This window comes from Trichosurus vulpecula, chromosome 1, assembly GCF_011100635.1.
Source record: "Trichosurus vulpecula isolate mTriVul1 chromosome 1, mTriVul1.pri, whole genome shotgun sequence".
Taxonomy (NCBI): domain Eukaryota; kingdom Metazoa; phylum Chordata; class Mammalia; order Diprotodontia; family Phalangeridae; genus Trichosurus; species Trichosurus vulpecula.
Window position 1 is genome coordinate 153,164,608 of NC_050573.1, and position 17,876 is coordinate 153,182,483.

Consider the following 17,876-nt stretch of genomic DNA (forward strand, 5'->3'; position numbering starts at 1 on the left):
AGGTTTTCTCCCTTATATTAGTATAGTGCCTAGTACAAAGGAGATACTTAATGAAAGTTTAAAAACTGTTTGAAAATACTTCAAGATATGCAATTTAGATACCTTTTAAACTCATAAACCAAAAGCATTCACTACTATTAGGTTGTTAGAGTCCATGATAAGTCTATACTAAGGATAACCACTGGAGATCAAAAAGGGAAGCTTATATTTTTGCTAGAAAATAACAGAGATTGGATGTTAGAGTTATAGAAGTGGTGGTTTGGAGCAGATAAAAACTTCCTTAAAAAGATGTGTATTAAGGTTTCCTTTAAACGAGTAGATAAATGTATTCTGGACAAATGTATGAGTTAGAGATGGCTTAGATAAAGTCAGAGAGGAAGAACTAAGTATAGCAAGAGCAATAAGGAATTAAGGTAGGTTCAAATGGAGGACAGAAACAGATAAAGTTAAAGATACGGACAGAAAGGTAGGATGAGGTGACTGGTAGACAGCCTTGAACGACACATCCAGAAATTTGTTACTTGATCTGTTGAGAGAAAAGTTCTATGTAGCTAAGGATATGGTGTAGTGAGATTGCTTCAATATTAGCAAACTGCACTTTCTGTTTCCCCTTGGACCTGCAATTTTATTGATGAAAGGAATTCCTGGTGAGGAAGTTGTCTCTATCAACAGAGATCCATAAAACCTCTGCAACTTATAGCCTCAGAGAAGCCTGGGACACTGAGAGGTTAGTGACTGGCCAGTATGTTTCAGACAAAGGACTTGAACCCACGTGGCCCTGACTCCTTCCACTGTGTCACGTGACTGAAGGGGTATACATAATAATGAGAGGAGTTCATATAAAGACTAGACGTCTAATAAGGAGAACATACCAAAAAAATTATTTGTAGTGCTTTATAGTTTAATTTTATCTTTACTAGTTTTCTGCTAATTTTTTTTGCAGCCAGTCTATTCCATCAGTCAATATACATTTTTGAAGTGTCTACTCTGTGCCTGGCACTGGGACATTTCCTCTGTTCTACCCCTTCACATGACTTGCCTAAGCACATGGCCAATGCACAGCTCTGATCATGCCATTCCTCCATTAAAAAACCTCCAGGGGCCTTCCAATACCACATAAAACATAAACCATTGGTACTCAAAGTCTCTCACAATACTGTTGCCCCCTGCTTTCCAGCCCTAAGCAACTCCTACTGATCTGCTTCATGTCTTCTATGTTGTAGCCAAACTGGGCTCTCATTTCCATTCCTGTCCTACCCCCTCCGATTTCTGTGTCTGTGGATGTACTTGTCTCCATCTGGAAGAAGCTCCGCTCTCTTCATCCCTCTTTGCCTTCTGTAGTTGAAGAGCCAGTTCAGGAACCACTTCCCTAGGATGCCTCTGCCAACCTCCACAAATGAAAAGTGCTCTCTGCCTCCTCAAATTTCCCCTAGCGCTCAGCTGGGATCTTGCATTTGCACTTCTCTCACCATCCCTGCATCAGAGTTGTCTGTGTGTTATCTTTTTCTCACCAAAGCTATAAACACCTTGAGGGCAGCAAATGTCTCTTCTCTCTTTTTGGATCCTCAGTACCTTCACAAAGTGCCTCATGTACAATAGGAACTTAATGTAAGTTTTGTGAAAATACAAAACTCTTTAAGTTAAATGATAACAGTAACTGACTTTTACAAAGCCCATCAAATTGTGTATGATATTTTCTTCAGAACAATGCTGTAAGATGGGTACTACTGATACAATTAGTGGTTCCACATTACAGATGAGTCCAAGGGAGGTTAAATAACTCAATTGTAGTCTTATACTTAGTAAGTGTAAGACCTGGGATCTGAATCTAAGACCAGGGCTCTTTCTACCACACTGAATTATGTTCTTAGTATTCTGTAATAACAGAATTACAGATTTAGAGCTGGTGGGAAATCTAGAGGCCACTTAGTCTGACCACCTTTATTTTACAGATGAGTAAATTGGAGCCCAGAGAGGTCAAGTGATTTGACCAGCATTGTACAGATTATGTTTGCTGAACTAAATTACACATTTTAAGGACAACACACTTTTTTCAGATAGAGTTCAAATTCACAAGTGGAATATCTCTCAAAGTAAATCAGCCAAAGAAACATTTAGCAAAACTACAAATCCTAATCTTAAAGCTACAATGTTTTAGATCTGAAGATTTAATTTTTAAAATCGGCAGTTGATAATTTCACATATTACATATATCTAATAATTAACTTTTCAGCTGGGAATATTTCCTCCTTTGAGTCACTCACTGAAGCAACAAATGAATTAATTAAAACAACTAGACACATAAGGTATTTTTAAATAAAATTACATAGGACAAACTATGTTATTTCTGAAGTTCAATTCTTACTTTATCCAGGTCATAAGTTCCACTGTATCTGGGTCGTAGAATTCCTGTAATTCTGAAAGTTCTGTCATTATTCTTGGAAAAAACTAAAAGGCAAAACAAAAGCCCCAAAAGGTATAAATTAGAAACCAAAAGTTTTGAACATTTTCATAATATTTCAATGAACCTAAGATCTTAAAAAAAAATGCAGAGTACAGCACAAACACTGTTTTTATTGAAACAAATAATGTCACAGGTTTCTGCTCTCTTTCAATGAAGTGTCTATTTTTCTTAAGCCTAATTCATATAGCTAAGTCATTTTTATGTTGAACTTTGTGTTCAACAAAGGTTCCTAAATAACAATTAGATTAATAATTATTTCTACCTATTCTGTCAAACACATCCAAATTTAATTCTAATTGCAAATAAATGGTTAATAAAGTTATTAGTAACTTCTAAAAGTTTCTACTAAGTTTCTTGTGTCGTACAAGCCAAAGTATTTATAGCATTTATATTTTAAAGATGCCAGGAAATCTGGAATTGGTACAGTATTTTATTCTCAACATTATTAGCTTTACTGTTATACATTCTTTGGATGCATCTGACTTCATAATGAAGACAATCCCCCAGATAAGGATGTTTGATCTACTAATGCAAGTTGGTATCTTCCTTGAAACTAGTCTTAGAGTCCAGAACCATGGTGTCAAACTCAAAATAGAAAAGGGTGGGGACAGGACCCTCTAACCCACACATAATGATACCTGCAGGCCATATATTAACCTAGAAAACCACAAGTTAACAGGTTTTATTACATTTTGTTGATATTGTTAAATATATTTGTAAATATTGTTAAATGTTTTTCAATTACATTTTACTCTGGTTCTTGCTGTGTGTTTGACACCTGTGCCCTAGAGCACTGACTGAGTGGTTAACTGTCCTGCCCTGTGTCACTCACACTACCAAGTGTCAGAGGTAAGACTTGAACCAGGTCTTCTTGCTTCTAAGCTGATTCTCTACCACTATGACAGACTGCCGCTTCATGGATTCGATCCCAGTGCTAACCACTGCTTTTTAATCAAGTTAAAAGACAATGCTATATTTCGTATACTAGATTATCAAAATTTCATTTCTTAGATATACTTGACTAGAATGTTTAAAAAGGATTTTGTCTCCGCAAAACTACTTAGTTCCTCCATACGAAGGTTAAAATGGAATGGCATGTAGCTTTCATTTTCTGTATCGTTAAATCAATATCGTTTACCAATCAAAAATTAAAACAGCAGCAGTATTAGGCAAGTTAATAACATTTTATTTGTAACAGATTGTAATCTCAAAATGTTTTCTATATCTTTGCAATTATAAATACCTAGAGTTCATCTTTACTCAATACATTAAGCTACATTATGGATTAGATAGAAAGCCTATTAATTTCTATCACAATATAATAATAAGTGTCATATAAATTTTAAATGATAAAAAAAGATCTTACCTCTTTCCATAAACTAAAACCTATGATAGTAGGTACAGCCATGCTCAGAATAAGAGCCTAAGACATTAAAACAAAAAGGGTCATGGGATCATTAAGCTTTTTGCATTCATTTATATTATTGATTATAGTACAAAAGGTCTTAATGCCATCTAAATATTATAGAATCAGAATCTGAAGAGACTTTAGAGGTTATATAGTACAATTTCTGACTCAACATAGAATTTCTTCTATACTATCTTGTCTCACCCTTTGCCAGCTGGCCACTTAGCCTTTGTTTAAACACTTCTAGTGATAATGAAATCAAAACCTTGAAGTGCAATTCATTCCTTGGAGAAGTCACTGTTCTAATAAACTCTTTCCTTATGCTGAATCAAAATCTGCCCCCCATATGTGCAGTTTGCTAGTCCTACTTGTGCTATGACAATAAAGACTAAGTCCAATCTTCTTTCTACATGAATTTTTTGTTTAGGATATTGTTAAAAGGAATAACTAACAAATAGTTGTAAATAATGTCTTGACTCAATATGTATAAAAATGGAGACTAGGTACACAACTGAAAATGGAAGAAACAAGTGAAGCAAAAGTAAAAAATGCCTCCCAACATATATTCAATATGAATCATTTTAATACATGTTTGAGCATATACCTACTCAGCACACGCCAGTTACTGAAAGTAATAAAAACCTGATGAATTAGCTGAATTACAATCACAAAGTGCTTCAGTGCCAACTGTTAATGTTCTAAGATAAGACTGCTATAAATTACTCTGGCATGGTTATTAAAAAGGAAAGAATATGATTATTATTAAAAGTTTACTACTGAGCTTATCTAACATTAGAAAGATAACCATAACTTCAGCTAATTTTTATGACTTCTCACATGACCAAATCACTTAAAATTTTTCATGCTTTATGTTTTTTTTGGTTTTGTTTTTTGGAGGGGAGAAGGCAGGGCAATTGGGGTTAAGTGACTTGCCTAAAGTCATACAGCTAGTAAGTGTGTCAAATGTCTGAGGCCGCATTTGAACTCAGGTCTTCCTGACTCCAGGGCCGGTGCTCTATTACTTACTGCACCACCTAGCTCCCCATGCTTTGTGTTTTTAATCCCAGTAACCTTATTCATGCTTATTCTATTCTGTGTTATTTCAATGTCATTCATTAGCATTACAACACAGAACAACAGCAGCTCACCAAAAATATTGGGTGTACAGCCCTCAATCGAAGCCACTTGAAAAGGGTCATCCAAAGTTCAGGAGAACATACACCAAATGCTGCAAGCATGCACACATAAGGAGTCCAGAGGTATTTCATTCTGGAGGAGAGAAAATGATGTCAAGATGAGCCACTGAACTTTTGGGGGAAATATTTTTTTTTCTGGTCAACACTTGAGCTATGGTTCTAACCTAGATGATATTGCAAAATTAAATAAGGAATAGTTCAAGCCTGGGCCTTTACTTTTTACCAAGTGATTAAATTATTTCACAGCCAATGACATAATTGTGATACACATAGAAACTGTTATATGATGATAGACTCAAAAGATTAGGACTCCAAACCGCAGAAGAATGAAAATTAAGGAAAACACACTCAAAAATCTATAAAGCCATTACTGGCACATAGAGTTTTCTACACGTAAGGAAGTACTAGTTGCAAAGTAGATAGTAAATTCACACAACTCAAGAGGCAGTCAAGGTGAAAAATATGGAGTTTCTAAAATATTAGAATAAATTCATAAATAAAAGTCATCATAGATTACAGTAAAGGCAAGAATACATCTCCTAACCTAAAAGGCTGACAGTAAAGAGAATAATATTGTCCTTGTGTAACATGTCCCTTGGCACTTGTTGTTATTGACAGAATATTATTTGGATGTATTACATATATAACCTCCATATGACAACTCATATCTACTTATATTAATCAACATGTATTTACATAATAGGATAGCTAAAAAATAATGTTCATTCACTGAGTCAACAAAGATTCACTGCCTACTAATGGAAACTACAACTTACATCATAGTGTTTACAAAGTGCTTTATTCACAGTAACCCACTGAGGTAGGTAGAACAAGTATTATTATCCTCATCTTACAGATAAGGAAACTGAGGGCTCAGAGAGGTAAAAAGATATGTTTCTGGTGAAGCAGATAATAGAATTAAGGACTAATCTGACTAAGGATAGTATGAAAGTTTCTTCTTAGAGGTCAATTTTTCACAGGATCTCAAAGAACAAAAGGACATGTAATAGGAGAAGGGAGGGGTGATTTCCTTGGTAAGTGGAATGGTATGAGTAAAGGTACGGAACTGAGATTAGCACTTACGTGCACAGCATGGCAAAGAGACTGGCATAGCTGGAATAAAAGAAACAGTTTATGGATGAAGATGTATTTGGGGGAGGGGGTGGTAAAGGAGAGTGACATGAGGATTTTGAGTACAAGGCTGAGGAGTTTAGATTTGACACAATGACTGAAAGAAAGGACAGCAGCTGATTCTGGCAGATGACCATTGCACTGGCTGAAGTAATGACAGAATGGAAACCAAAAGAGATCGCAGAGATCATCCAGTCCAGTTGTAAATGAGGACACTGAGACCCAGAGAGGTCAGGAGATTTGTTACCTGTGTACCTAATGCCATACAGATAATAAATGGAAGAATGTTGATTCAAGTCAGGCCTCCCAACTCCCAGGGCTCTTTTCACTGTATCATGCTGGCAATGGGAAAAATCTTCTGCAACAAATCCACTAGATGGTCTCACATTAAAAGCTTTTCACAAAAATAAGGTCATAACAAAAAAGAAGTGTAACTTTTAACTTTTTAGATATTAAACCTCTCCCCCCCAACTCCCATCCAACAAAAGGATAAGCCTCTGCTTGAAGAAGGAAGAAAAGACAAGTGAGGGAAGGTTGCATGGGAAAAGATGTATCACTGGGGATCAGAGATTCACCACAAGGAATTATGTAGTAGAAAAAATGAAAAGTGGGAATAAAAGAGGAATTGGAAAGCTCTTTTGGTAACATATTAGGGAAGATGGGCTTCACACAAAGGCAGGAATGCCTGGAAAATAAGATATAAGAGGCTGTAAAAATGTCACTGAAAGGGTAGGGCAAGCAGAAGGGATTCAACCTTGCCACATAACTCCAATTCCTCAGTGCAAAAGACTAAAAATCAGATACCAATGAGTTATATTTTTATACTGATAGATTATGGAACATTTACCAAACTAAATGAACAGCTTTAAAAATATGCCTAGAAATCATTGAGGAACTCGCTAGCAATTATGATTGGGGGATATATTTAGATATATGTACTCTATTAAGCTTTGAGTGATATAATTCTAAGTACTGTCTATAGAATGTAATGGGCATACTTTAATTCTTTAATGTAGAGACAATGTAATATAGTGTAGTGGTGTCAAACTCAAATAGAAATGCTGCATGTTGACTTAGAAAACCACAAATTATTAACATTATCTCTGTTGTACTATATTTTTATTTATTTGGTTAAACAATTCCCAATTGCATTTTAATCGGGAGTTTTGCAGGGCATTTGGAGACTCTGAATTTGACACCTCCAAGTTCAGGAAAACTTAGGTGTAACTCCTAACTTAGTTATCCTCTTGATAGCTGTTTGACCCTGGGCAAAGTGTTAAAACACTGTAAGGTTCAGTTTCTTTATCTGTAAATTGGGGATAATAAGAGCACTTACTTCATTAAGCTATAAGAATCAAAGGAGAACCTTATGTAATGTAAATTATCATTATCATCATAAAATATACTACTTTTCTTAATTAGAGGGATGAATTTTTCATTACTTATTAATATATACTTTATGAAGATGCAAATACTTAAAGTCATTTTAATTAGTTAATAAGAATTACTCAAAATCAATAAATTAGGTACTTTTAAGTCTAATAAGAACAGAATCACTCACGTGACTACATGCAAGTCATCTGACCTCTCCGCCAAACTGCTAGCTATTCCCCAGTATCATCTTGCCCTCTCACAACTTTATTTATTTGAGCAGGACACTCCTCAGACATGGAATGCAGGTCTTTACATATTAAAAATTTTCTCTGCCCTTAAAACCTCGTTCTAGATCTTCTGTGGAGCCTTCCCTGATCCCCACGACTAAAAGAAATTCTCTCTTAAACTTATTACATTTTCTCTGAACATTTCTTTTGTACTTAATATATTCTACTTTGTATCATAATCATTTGTGTATGTCGGAGGTATCAAACTCATAGCCTGAAACCTCCAAAGTGTAGTCTGAACGAGATTAAAAGGTAATTGGGAAATGTTTAACAAAATAAATAAAAATACAATGCAACACAGTCATGCTGATTTGTGGTTTTCTAAGTCAATGTGCAGGATGTGTTTCTATTTGAGTTTGAAACCACGGGTATATGTACCCCCTTTGCTTGACTGGATGCCTTTTTTTTTTTTGAAGAGCGATATGTGTTTTTCCACGTTTATGTCCTCAGTGTTGTACACATGGTAGATGCTTCTTTTTTTCCTTTAAATTAATTAATTTATTTTTAGTTTTTACCATTCACTTCTATAAGCTTTTGAGTTTTAAATTTTCTCCACCTCCCTCCTCTCTCCCCTCCCCAAATGGCATGTAATCTAATAAAGTCTCTACAGATACATTCTTTATTAAACATATTTTCACCTTAGTCATGTTGTAAAAAAGAGTTAGAATGAATGGGAGAAACCACAAGAGAGAAAAAACAAAACAAAAAAAGAGAGAGAGCAGATAGTATGCTTCAATCTGCATTCAGACTCCATAGTTCTTTCTCTGGGTGTGGATAGCATTTTCCATCATGAGTCTTTTGGAGGTGTCTTAGAACCTTGCATTGCTCAGAAGAGCCAAGCCTATCAAAGTTAGTCATCGAACAATGTGGTTGTTACTGTAGACACTTAATTCTTGTGAAGCCAAATGATTTTTGGTGAGGTTTAGTAACTGATTAGGAATTTTGAGTCTGTGTAGAGGTAGGAAAAAACAAGAAAAGGATGAAGATTTGAAGATATGAATACCAATAACACAACGATCACCTGAAAAATTCAGATTAAGCAATTATGGCATAAATTTAGTTTGACATTAATATCTGAAAACCCACTGTCCTATCAAATTTATGTAAGGAGAACATACATGAAAAATGACTATGCAAATGAAGACTTCAAAATACATTTTATCTAAATATTAAGTGTGACAATAATTTGTAAAGGAAATGAGGGAAATGAGAATGAAGGGGTACTCTACTAAATTTCAAAGTGCTGAAGGAGCTAGATAACCCTCCGGGATAAATTCCTGGAAATCATAAAATTGTGTATGGATTTAGTTGCAAAAAATTATATATGCACTTTCCTAAAGTATCTTTTTTGTCAAAAGAGAAAATTAATTCACCTTAAAAATACATAGGCCAAATAAATTTATACTTACCCTTCTAACACCATTGCAAGAGAACCCAGTAAAATAGTGTGAATTACATGATAAACTATTTCTGGTCTTTCTCCAATTCGACCATCTTCAAGAGTAACTATTTCTTTTAGGGGTTTGCCACTGTGGAAACAAAATAAGATTTTTATTCTTTACAAATTTGTATCCAAAAATTCAAGGATGCTTTCCCTTCTTTGAATTAGGTCATAACTCAAATATTAAATGAAAGCAATATCAAATTCTTAGAGTCTAGAAATATCTTCTGTTAGCCACATATCTGAACCTAGCTATTTAATCCAGAGAGCAGACCTCCAAGTCTTTTCAGATGACTTCCAGAGAATGCCAGCTGCATTATCCGATACCAAACTGACTCAAGAGTGAAAACCAATTTAGGAAATATAATTTTTGAAAAGTTTTCAGATTTCCCAGGTCAGTTAGTATTCACTAGTGAATGTTAAAATAAATGATAGTTAATAGTATCATGGCTAAAATTAAACCCTTAAAACTAAACATTTGCAAAGTACTTTTTTAAATAAAATGATGAAAATGTTCTCAAGGAGACAATCTAACTATTACATCACTTACACTTCCAAGAGGAACAAAACTGACCAGATCTTTAAAAGTTATAAACATCTTGCTATTAACTAAATATGAGGCTAATAAGTGAACTTCCTTTGTAAAAATTCATTCAAGAGGATAGGGATATTTCTTCCAATAACTTCAGTACAATACCAAAACATTTCCATTTCAAAAGAAAATAAATTCTACTCTACTTCACATTAGGTTTCCTGCTTTATTTTTACTATCTAAAACGGAAGTGATGGCAATTACCTTTGTTGCGGAGTCAACTCAAAATCTGAATAATCAGAAAATAATTTGTATTTATCTCACAAAGTTTCACTGTTTATTCAGATGCTGAGTTTATATTTGGTTAAATGTCAGACTTCTGGTCATTTAAGATTAGGTTTCAATTTTCACTGGTTAAGTAGTCACAAATAACAGAATCTTACAAAGTCCTGAAGGAAGAACTTAACAATATTCTTATTTACTAGAAAATGTAAACATATTACAAAACAGGAACTTTACATTTATCTACAGTATTTTGGACAATGATAATGATAGCCGAAAAAATATATATGTTTACGTTAACAAAGTATTTTGCATAAATTTTTTTTCTTTTGGTATTTATAACAAACTTCTAGGTAGAGAGTGTAAAGATTATCCCCATTTTACAGATGTGGAAACTGAAACTTCAAATTAGCGCTAAGTGATCTGCCTCTGTTACAGGCCAGGAGCAAAGTTGGGACTCAAATTTAGGTCTTCTCAACCCCCGTGCTTTTCCCTCCTGGATACTTACTTGATTCTCCTAAAAATAACTTGTATCACAGAAAAAAGGCAAATAATTAAAACTAAAATATAGAAAGGCAATAAAGATGACTGTGTCAATCGCAAAAAAAAATCCTGAGATGGAGCCTGCAGGGATTCTTGACAAAGGAGCCAATTCATTGTAAAATTCCTGTAACAGAAAAAAAAAAGCATGACAATGAAAAGGATCCACAAGTTTTCATATATATTGAATGTCAAATTATCTTTCAATTAAAAACTGAAAACTTTGTTCTTCAAGAATATTTACAATAGCATAAAAATGATCTCTCTTTGTATAAAGCGCTGATGCTATTTTTCCGCAAGCAAAGTATCTATGTTACTTTTGAATCTGTGTTTTATCATCCACTCACTCACTGAAGGGTTTTTAGCTAACTGCTCCAGATGGAGATAAAACCTTTCATTTTGGCTTCATTAAAATAATATTCTAACCAAGTGAAATCACTGACCACAGCCATCTTTGGCACAATGGAACATAATTCAAACTCACATTACAAAAAACTACCTATTTGCTGATTTAAATTTGAGGCTAAATATAACAATAGGAATTTAATGTTAAAATGTTGCACAGAAAAATATGGCTTTGAATTAGCTTACAGTGAAATGAAAGGCTGGGACTTTAATGTAAACATGCACTTTTCAGTCATCTAAGCATGCATTTTTCCAAAGGGCCCTTTCGATCCTCAGCCTTCTTGACTCCTAATAGACTCATCTAGTCAAACTCATATTTAATCAAGATCTCCCCTTACAACATACCATCCAGCCTTGGTTTGAAGATCTCTAGTGAAGAGGAATTAACCACATCCCAAAGTAGCCCAGCCCACTTTTGGAGAGCTCTAATTGCTAGTTTTTTCTTTACCAATTTGCCTCATTGCAACAGCCATCCACGGCTTAGTTCTGCCCAATGGAGTCAAGCAGAACAAGTCTAATCCCACTTGCACATGGTAGCCCTTCAAATACTTGAAAACAACTATCATGTTCTCCCTCCATTTCTCCTCTAGGCTAAACATTCTCAGTTCTCATATAGCACCAACTAATTCTTAAAGGGGTTACAATCTGCCTCTCTGAAAGGTGTACCCATACTCAACAAAGTACACAGATCCTTAAAATATTGAAATACAGGTTGAATCTTGATTTGTATTATTAAATATTACAGTTGTAACGTATGTCTGACTACAATGGAAAAATGGTTTGTTACATTATAATACTTGTGCATAAATATGCTTTGCTATGAAAGATACAACCCAGTATTTGCTTCGTGGTTCTGGAGAAAAGGTAAAAGAACTCAAAAGGGTTAACAAAGAGGGGGCATTCCTACAATGTACTTGAATTCTGAGAGTTCATTACATTTGTCAGATTTTATGCAGAATCATGTACCTAGTATAGGAGAGTTCAAATTGCTTCTGATACAGGATCTTCCTTCTGGTAGAAAAGCTCCTCCTCTAAGTGTTTTAAATAAAAATCAACAAAAGTAAATTTCTTCACCCAAGGATCAAACCAACTTTTCAAGATGGCATTCTCAGTTCATTTAGGAAACACCTCACCCTAAGCAATCTTTATTTAAAACTGTCATGCCTTTAACAATGACCCTAAATTATGTTTAAGTTAATTTGTCTCCTCATTCTTTTAAACCCCTCCCCTACTTGTCCTATCCTTTTGCTTTATCACAGTAAGGGAAAAACTGGCACTAATGTGAGGGGTTTTTAAAATTACATCTTCTCAAATGAATTTTGTTATTATTTTGTCCAGCTCAGTAAAAAAATTTTTTGGTAGTTCGATTGGTATGGCACTGAATAGATAGATTAATTTAGGTAGAATTGTCATTTTTATTATGTTAGCTCGGCCTAACCATGAGCAACTGATATTTCTCCATTTATTTAGATCTGATTTTATTCGCGTGAAAAGTGTTTCATAGTTATGTTCATATAGGCCCTGGGTTTGTCTTGGCAAATAGACTCCCAAATATTTTATAGTGCCTTCAGTAACTTTGAATGGAATTTCTCTTTCTATCTCTTGCTGTTGGGCTTTGTCAGTAATGTATAGGAATGCTGAGGATTTCTGTGGGTTTATTTTATATCCTGCAACTTTGCTAAAGTTGTTTATTATTTCAAGTAGTTTTTTACTTGATTCTCTAGGATTCTCTAGATAAATCATCATATCATCTGCAAAAAGTGATAATTTAGTTTCTTCTTTTCCTATTCTAATTCCTTCAATTTCTTTTTCTTCTCTTATTGCTACAGCTAGAGGTCTAGAGTATTTAGGATATTAATGAAAAGACATGCTAGAGATGGTGGCTTAGCCACACCAGATATTAAACTGTACTACACAGCAGCAGTCATCAAAACTGCCTGGTACTGGTTAAGAAACAGGGGTGTGGATCAGTGGAATAGGATAGGTACACAAGTAGGTGAAATCAACAAGTTTAGCAATCTACTCTTTGATAAACCCAAAGAGGCCAGTTTCTGGGCTAATAATTCACTATTTCACAAAAACTGTTGGGAAAATTGGAAAATGGTAGGGCAAAAACTGGGCATAGACCAATATCTTACACCATATACCAAAATAAAGTCAAAATGGGTTCATGATTTAGGAGTAAAAGTTGATACTCTAAGTAATTTGGGAAAGCAAGGAATAGTTTACTTATCAGATTTGTGGAAAAGGAAAGAATTCATGACCCAACAAGAGATAGAGAGCATTACAAAATGCAAAATGGATAATTTTGATTATGTCAAATTGAAATGTTTTTGTACAAAAAAAGCCAATGCAACAAGAATTAGGAGGGAAGCAGAAAATTGGGAGAAAATCTTTGCAACTAGTATCTCTGATAAAGGCCTCATCTCTAAAATATACAGGGAGCTGAGCCAAATATATAGGAATACAAGCCATTCCCCAATTGAGAAATGGTCAAAGGATATGAACAGGCAGTTTTCAGAGGAAGAAATTAAAGCTATCTACAGGCATATGGAAAAATGCTCTGGATAGCTGCTGATTAGAGAAATGCAAATCAAAACAACTCTTAGATACCACATCTCTCCTGTCAGATTGGCTAAAATAACAAATCAGGAGAATGATAAATGCTGGAAAGGATGTGGGGAAATTGGAACATTGTTGCATTGCTGGTGGAGTTGTGAGCTGATCCAGCCATTTTGGAGGGTGGTTTGGAACTATGCCCAAAGGGCTATAGAAATGTTCATACCCTTTGACCCAGCAATACCACTTCTAGGGTTGTATACCAAAGAAATCACGCAAGCGGGAAAAGGAAACATATGTACAAGAATATTTATAGCAGCTCTCTTTGTGGTAGCCAAGAATTGGAAATCAAAGGGATGCCCATCAATTGGGGAATGGCTGAACAAGCTGTGGTATATGAAGGTGATGGAATACTATTATGCCATAAGAAATGGGGATGATGCAGACTTCATAACAACCTGGAAAAACCTACACGACATAATGCTGAGTGAGCGGAGCAGAGCCAAGAGAACGTTGTGCACAGCCACAGATATATGGATTCCGTGAGGACCAACCCTGACATACTGCGCTTTTCTCAGCAACCTAAGGGGCAAGGACAACTCCAGGGGACTCACGATGGAGAATGCTATCTTCATCGAGACAAAGAACTGCGAAGTTTGAATACAGACTGAGGCACACTACATGCTCGCCTTTTCTGCTTCTCTTTTGTTTTTGGGGTTTTTTTTTTTTTTTGGTTCTGTTTCTTCTTTCTCATGATTCATTCCATTGGTCAAAATTCTTCTCCACGACTTGACTAGTGCATAAATTAATTCAATGCGAAGTTATACATGACAGTTATATGAGACTTCATGCCGTCTTGGGGAGGGAGGGAGGAGGGAGGGGAGAAAAACTGGAACTCAAAACTATGTAGAACCGTGTGTGGTAAACTAAAAATAAATAAAGAAATTTATAAAAAAAAAAAAGAAATAGATATACTAGGCTATTTTGCCAAGTTTAAAGCTCATAATGCCTGAAAATAAACTTCTTTGCTATATCCAGTCATAAATAGAAATAAATTTGATCTCTGCTATTTTGGGAAAAAAAAATACATCTTCTCTATGTAAGGATCTAAATGTGTTTTTTAAGATAAAAAAATTCCCTTAATTCTTCTATAAATAATAGCTTTCTAATTATTCTAAATTTTCTAGATAATAAGTAATAAGGTTAAACTTACTTAGTCATATTTAGTCCAAATTTTGCCTCAAGGAATTTTAACATGTGCCCATTTTCTTTGTGTGGGACAAATGTCTGAGGGAGAAAAGACAAGTAGATATGTTTACATATGGTAATATAATTAGAATGAACACAGAGGGATAACAAGGCAGAATTATAATAATTAAGCATATGATATGAATGTTATGAATGAGCTCAACACATAGCCTTTTCTTCTGAGGTGCACTTACTCCATTATGATTAGATCGGGTAGTGGCAACTAAAAATTTTAAGTGAAAAATATAATCTATAAAAACATAAAACAACATATATTAAAAACAGTATATCTTTAAAAGAAGACTCAAAGTTGAAGCAAAACAACTTTTCTTTTTCCTTTTTTTTTTTCAGGAGGGAAGGCAGAGCAATTGGGGTTAAGTGACTTGGCCAAGTTCACACAGCTAGTGAGTGTGTGAAATGTCTCAGGCCGCATTTGAACTCAGGTCCTCCTGACTCCTGGGCTGGTGCTCTACTCATTGCGCCACCTAGCTGCCCCAAAAGCAACTTTTCAGAAGGAAATCTCAGTTAACTTAGAAAATAAAATGCTTCCAACTAGAAGGAGTCCTCCTTTAAAAGTCTCGTTATTTTGAATAATGCCCCCATGACAGCTAAGTTATTCTGGCTCTTTCAAGACTTGTCCTCTCCTTCTGTTTGTCAACTTAACTAGGTCTAGTCAACGTCCAAAGGAAAATTAGAATGTTAAAAACATCATCACCTTGTTGCTGTCTTATTTTTAGTGGACAATTAAATCCAATATATTTTATCATTCAGTTTATCTTTATTAATCTTTGAGAACAGCTTACCTTCATTATGACATTCAGCATCACTGTTAGTGTAAAAATCAAATAAAAATACATCACTTTCATCATTCTGGCTATACGAGTTCCTTTTTTCACATTCAGCTGTAAACAAGATTTTTGAACAAATATATATGTGTGTGTAAATATATAAATATATGAACTAGTTAAAAAAGTTTAAGAAGTTTAAAAAAGTAAAGTAAAAAAAAACAACCGTAGAATAAAGATAGACTGTAATTACCTGGAGGCATTTAGCAAGCATTAAGGAAGCTACCAAGCTTAATAAAGGAGATACCAATAAAGCTGGATTTTCAAACTGTAGTAAATATCCCAGGAAAAGGGATAACAAATAGATTTTGTACACTTCATGAACCTATTGGGACAAAAATAAGACCAATTCAAATAAAATAAAACATATGTTTTAAAATTTATTTCATTCTTCAATACTTATTTTATTTTTGAATTATCAAAGACTAAGCTAAATTTTAAAACACATCTTTTCTCTGAACTAAGGTTCAGCCATAACCATAAATGTTTGACTGAACTGAACCCTAACTTACAATTTGTTCCATGATTCCTTGTAAAAACATGGGACAATGCCATGCACAGTATGTACCAAACAGATGTTTCTGTTGATAATGAATTGAATGATTTCAGCTTAGAAAGAAACTCTCTGCATGTGAAGGTAAGAGTTAAAATATTAAGTCTCTAAATCAGAGTTTTGGGCTAAATTTAACAAGGATAGAGAAACTTTTCTAAAAATAGGTGCCAGGTAAAATTGCTTTTGGAACCTTTGTCATATAATGGTGAAAACATGACTTCTAAAGTCTCTAATGATAATACCCTAAAGATTCACCACTTCTGGTATTACTCCATGAAAATATATCCTTCTGTGGGTCAGCCCAGGGATTATACCAATTACATCTCTATTAAATTCAACATCCTAGTGAAAGAAGAAAAGTAAATCCACCATGTGGTCAACAGCATACCCAGCCTAATCATTAATAAATGGGTTACATAAAAATATATCATGAGACAAAATGATGTTATGAGGTGATTAGTCAGGAATAATGTCATAAGTGGAAAATCAGCCAAATGATATTATGGTAGGGTTTCCTGGGTTTATATTTGTAATATATTAATAATATTATTGCAAAACAATGTGGATCAGGGTCTTTGCTTTTGAAATTTACAAGTACTTAACTTTGGAAAAGAAAGGTAAATTTTTCAAAGCCAATGACCCACAGGAATATTTTACTAGAAGTTAGGATAAATACATACAGGATATCAAACTTGCTAGTGTCTAAAACTGATCTGCCTGGAATAGCATGATTAGCCAAAAAGTTAAGTGTAAAAAGCTATTGTGGAAGAAAAGGAATCTTTCAAAATCTTTCAAAAAAGATAGTCCACGAATATAAAGTATAACAGGTCAGGTGTGAATTAAATATTAGGTCAGGAAAAGAGGAATTTCAGGAATCCAAAGCCAATAATTGAAGTGTCTTAAAATATATCAAAAGGAACAAGTCAGTTTGCTCCGCTCCCCTTGAGATCGAGTGAGGGGATTTACAGACTCAGGGATGAAAAGGAAATTTCATGTAATAGGGAGCAGCATCTGGGTAAAGGACAGCTCAGATGCCACGATTGTTTCAAGGGGCTGCAACCTTAAGGGTATGACTTTTTAAAAATATTTGTTTGGGGGTTTTGAGAAGAAAAAACTAAATGTTTTATAATTGGACAAAAAAACCCTAATTTAAAAAAAAAAGATTTATTGATGCTTCTTCACTGGTTACATTATAGGTACTTTTGGTTATTCTTTCCATTCCCAAAGTAAGCGTCCCTCAAGGGGACGGATTAAACTTTTAGGTGAAAGTAGGATGTTCTGGACTTATGGAACAAGTTTTTTTTTCTTAATATTTATTGATAATAATATTTATTCTAGAAGGCATAATACTTTTGAAAGCATAGACAAAAAGGAAAACAATGAACCATTTGTATTTAAAATAAAAAATTCAAAATGTCATAATACCTTATCTGCTTGCATGAGGGAAAAGGAGTCTAGGAGGAATAAGGAGATTGCTTGAAGAAAAAGGAGATAGTGGCTGTATTCCCACATCATCATGAAAGTATATGTTGACGCACTCACCAACAAGTAGCAAAATCTCTAGGGGAAACAAGAGGCATAACCTAAATATCAACAGAGTTATTATTGTTG

General features: G+C 34.4%; 1 protein-coding gene across 3 annotated transcripts in view; it reads right to left on the reverse strand.

Moving 5' to 3' along the window:
• The window catches only part of DPY19L4 (dpy-19 like 4), a 56,309-nt gene that overhangs the window by 12,884 nt on the left and 25,549 nt on the right, over positions 1 to 17,876 (reverse strand). For all 3 annotated transcript variants that reach the window (XM_036759365.1, XM_036759377.1, XM_036759372.1), the window contains 9 exons: positions 17,691 to 17,825; positions 15,906 to 16,037; positions 15,671 to 15,769; positions 14,833 to 14,906; positions 10,624 to 10,782; positions 9,270 to 9,389; positions 5,021 to 5,141; positions 3,831 to 3,887; positions 2,366 to 2,448 (listed from right to left, as the gene is read on the reverse strand). In XM_036759365.1, the coding sequence (XP_036615260.1) occupies positions 2,366 to 2,448; positions 3,831 to 3,887; positions 5,021 to 5,141; positions 9,270 to 9,389; positions 10,624 to 10,782; positions 14,833 to 14,906; positions 15,671 to 15,769; positions 15,906 to 16,037; positions 17,691 to 17,825 (980 nt within the window). The remainder of the gene's footprint in view (positions 1 to 2,365; positions 2,449 to 3,830; positions 3,888 to 5,020; positions 5,142 to 9,269; positions 9,390 to 10,623; positions 10,783 to 14,832; positions 14,907 to 15,670; positions 15,770 to 15,905; positions 16,038 to 17,690; positions 17,826 to 17,876) is intronic.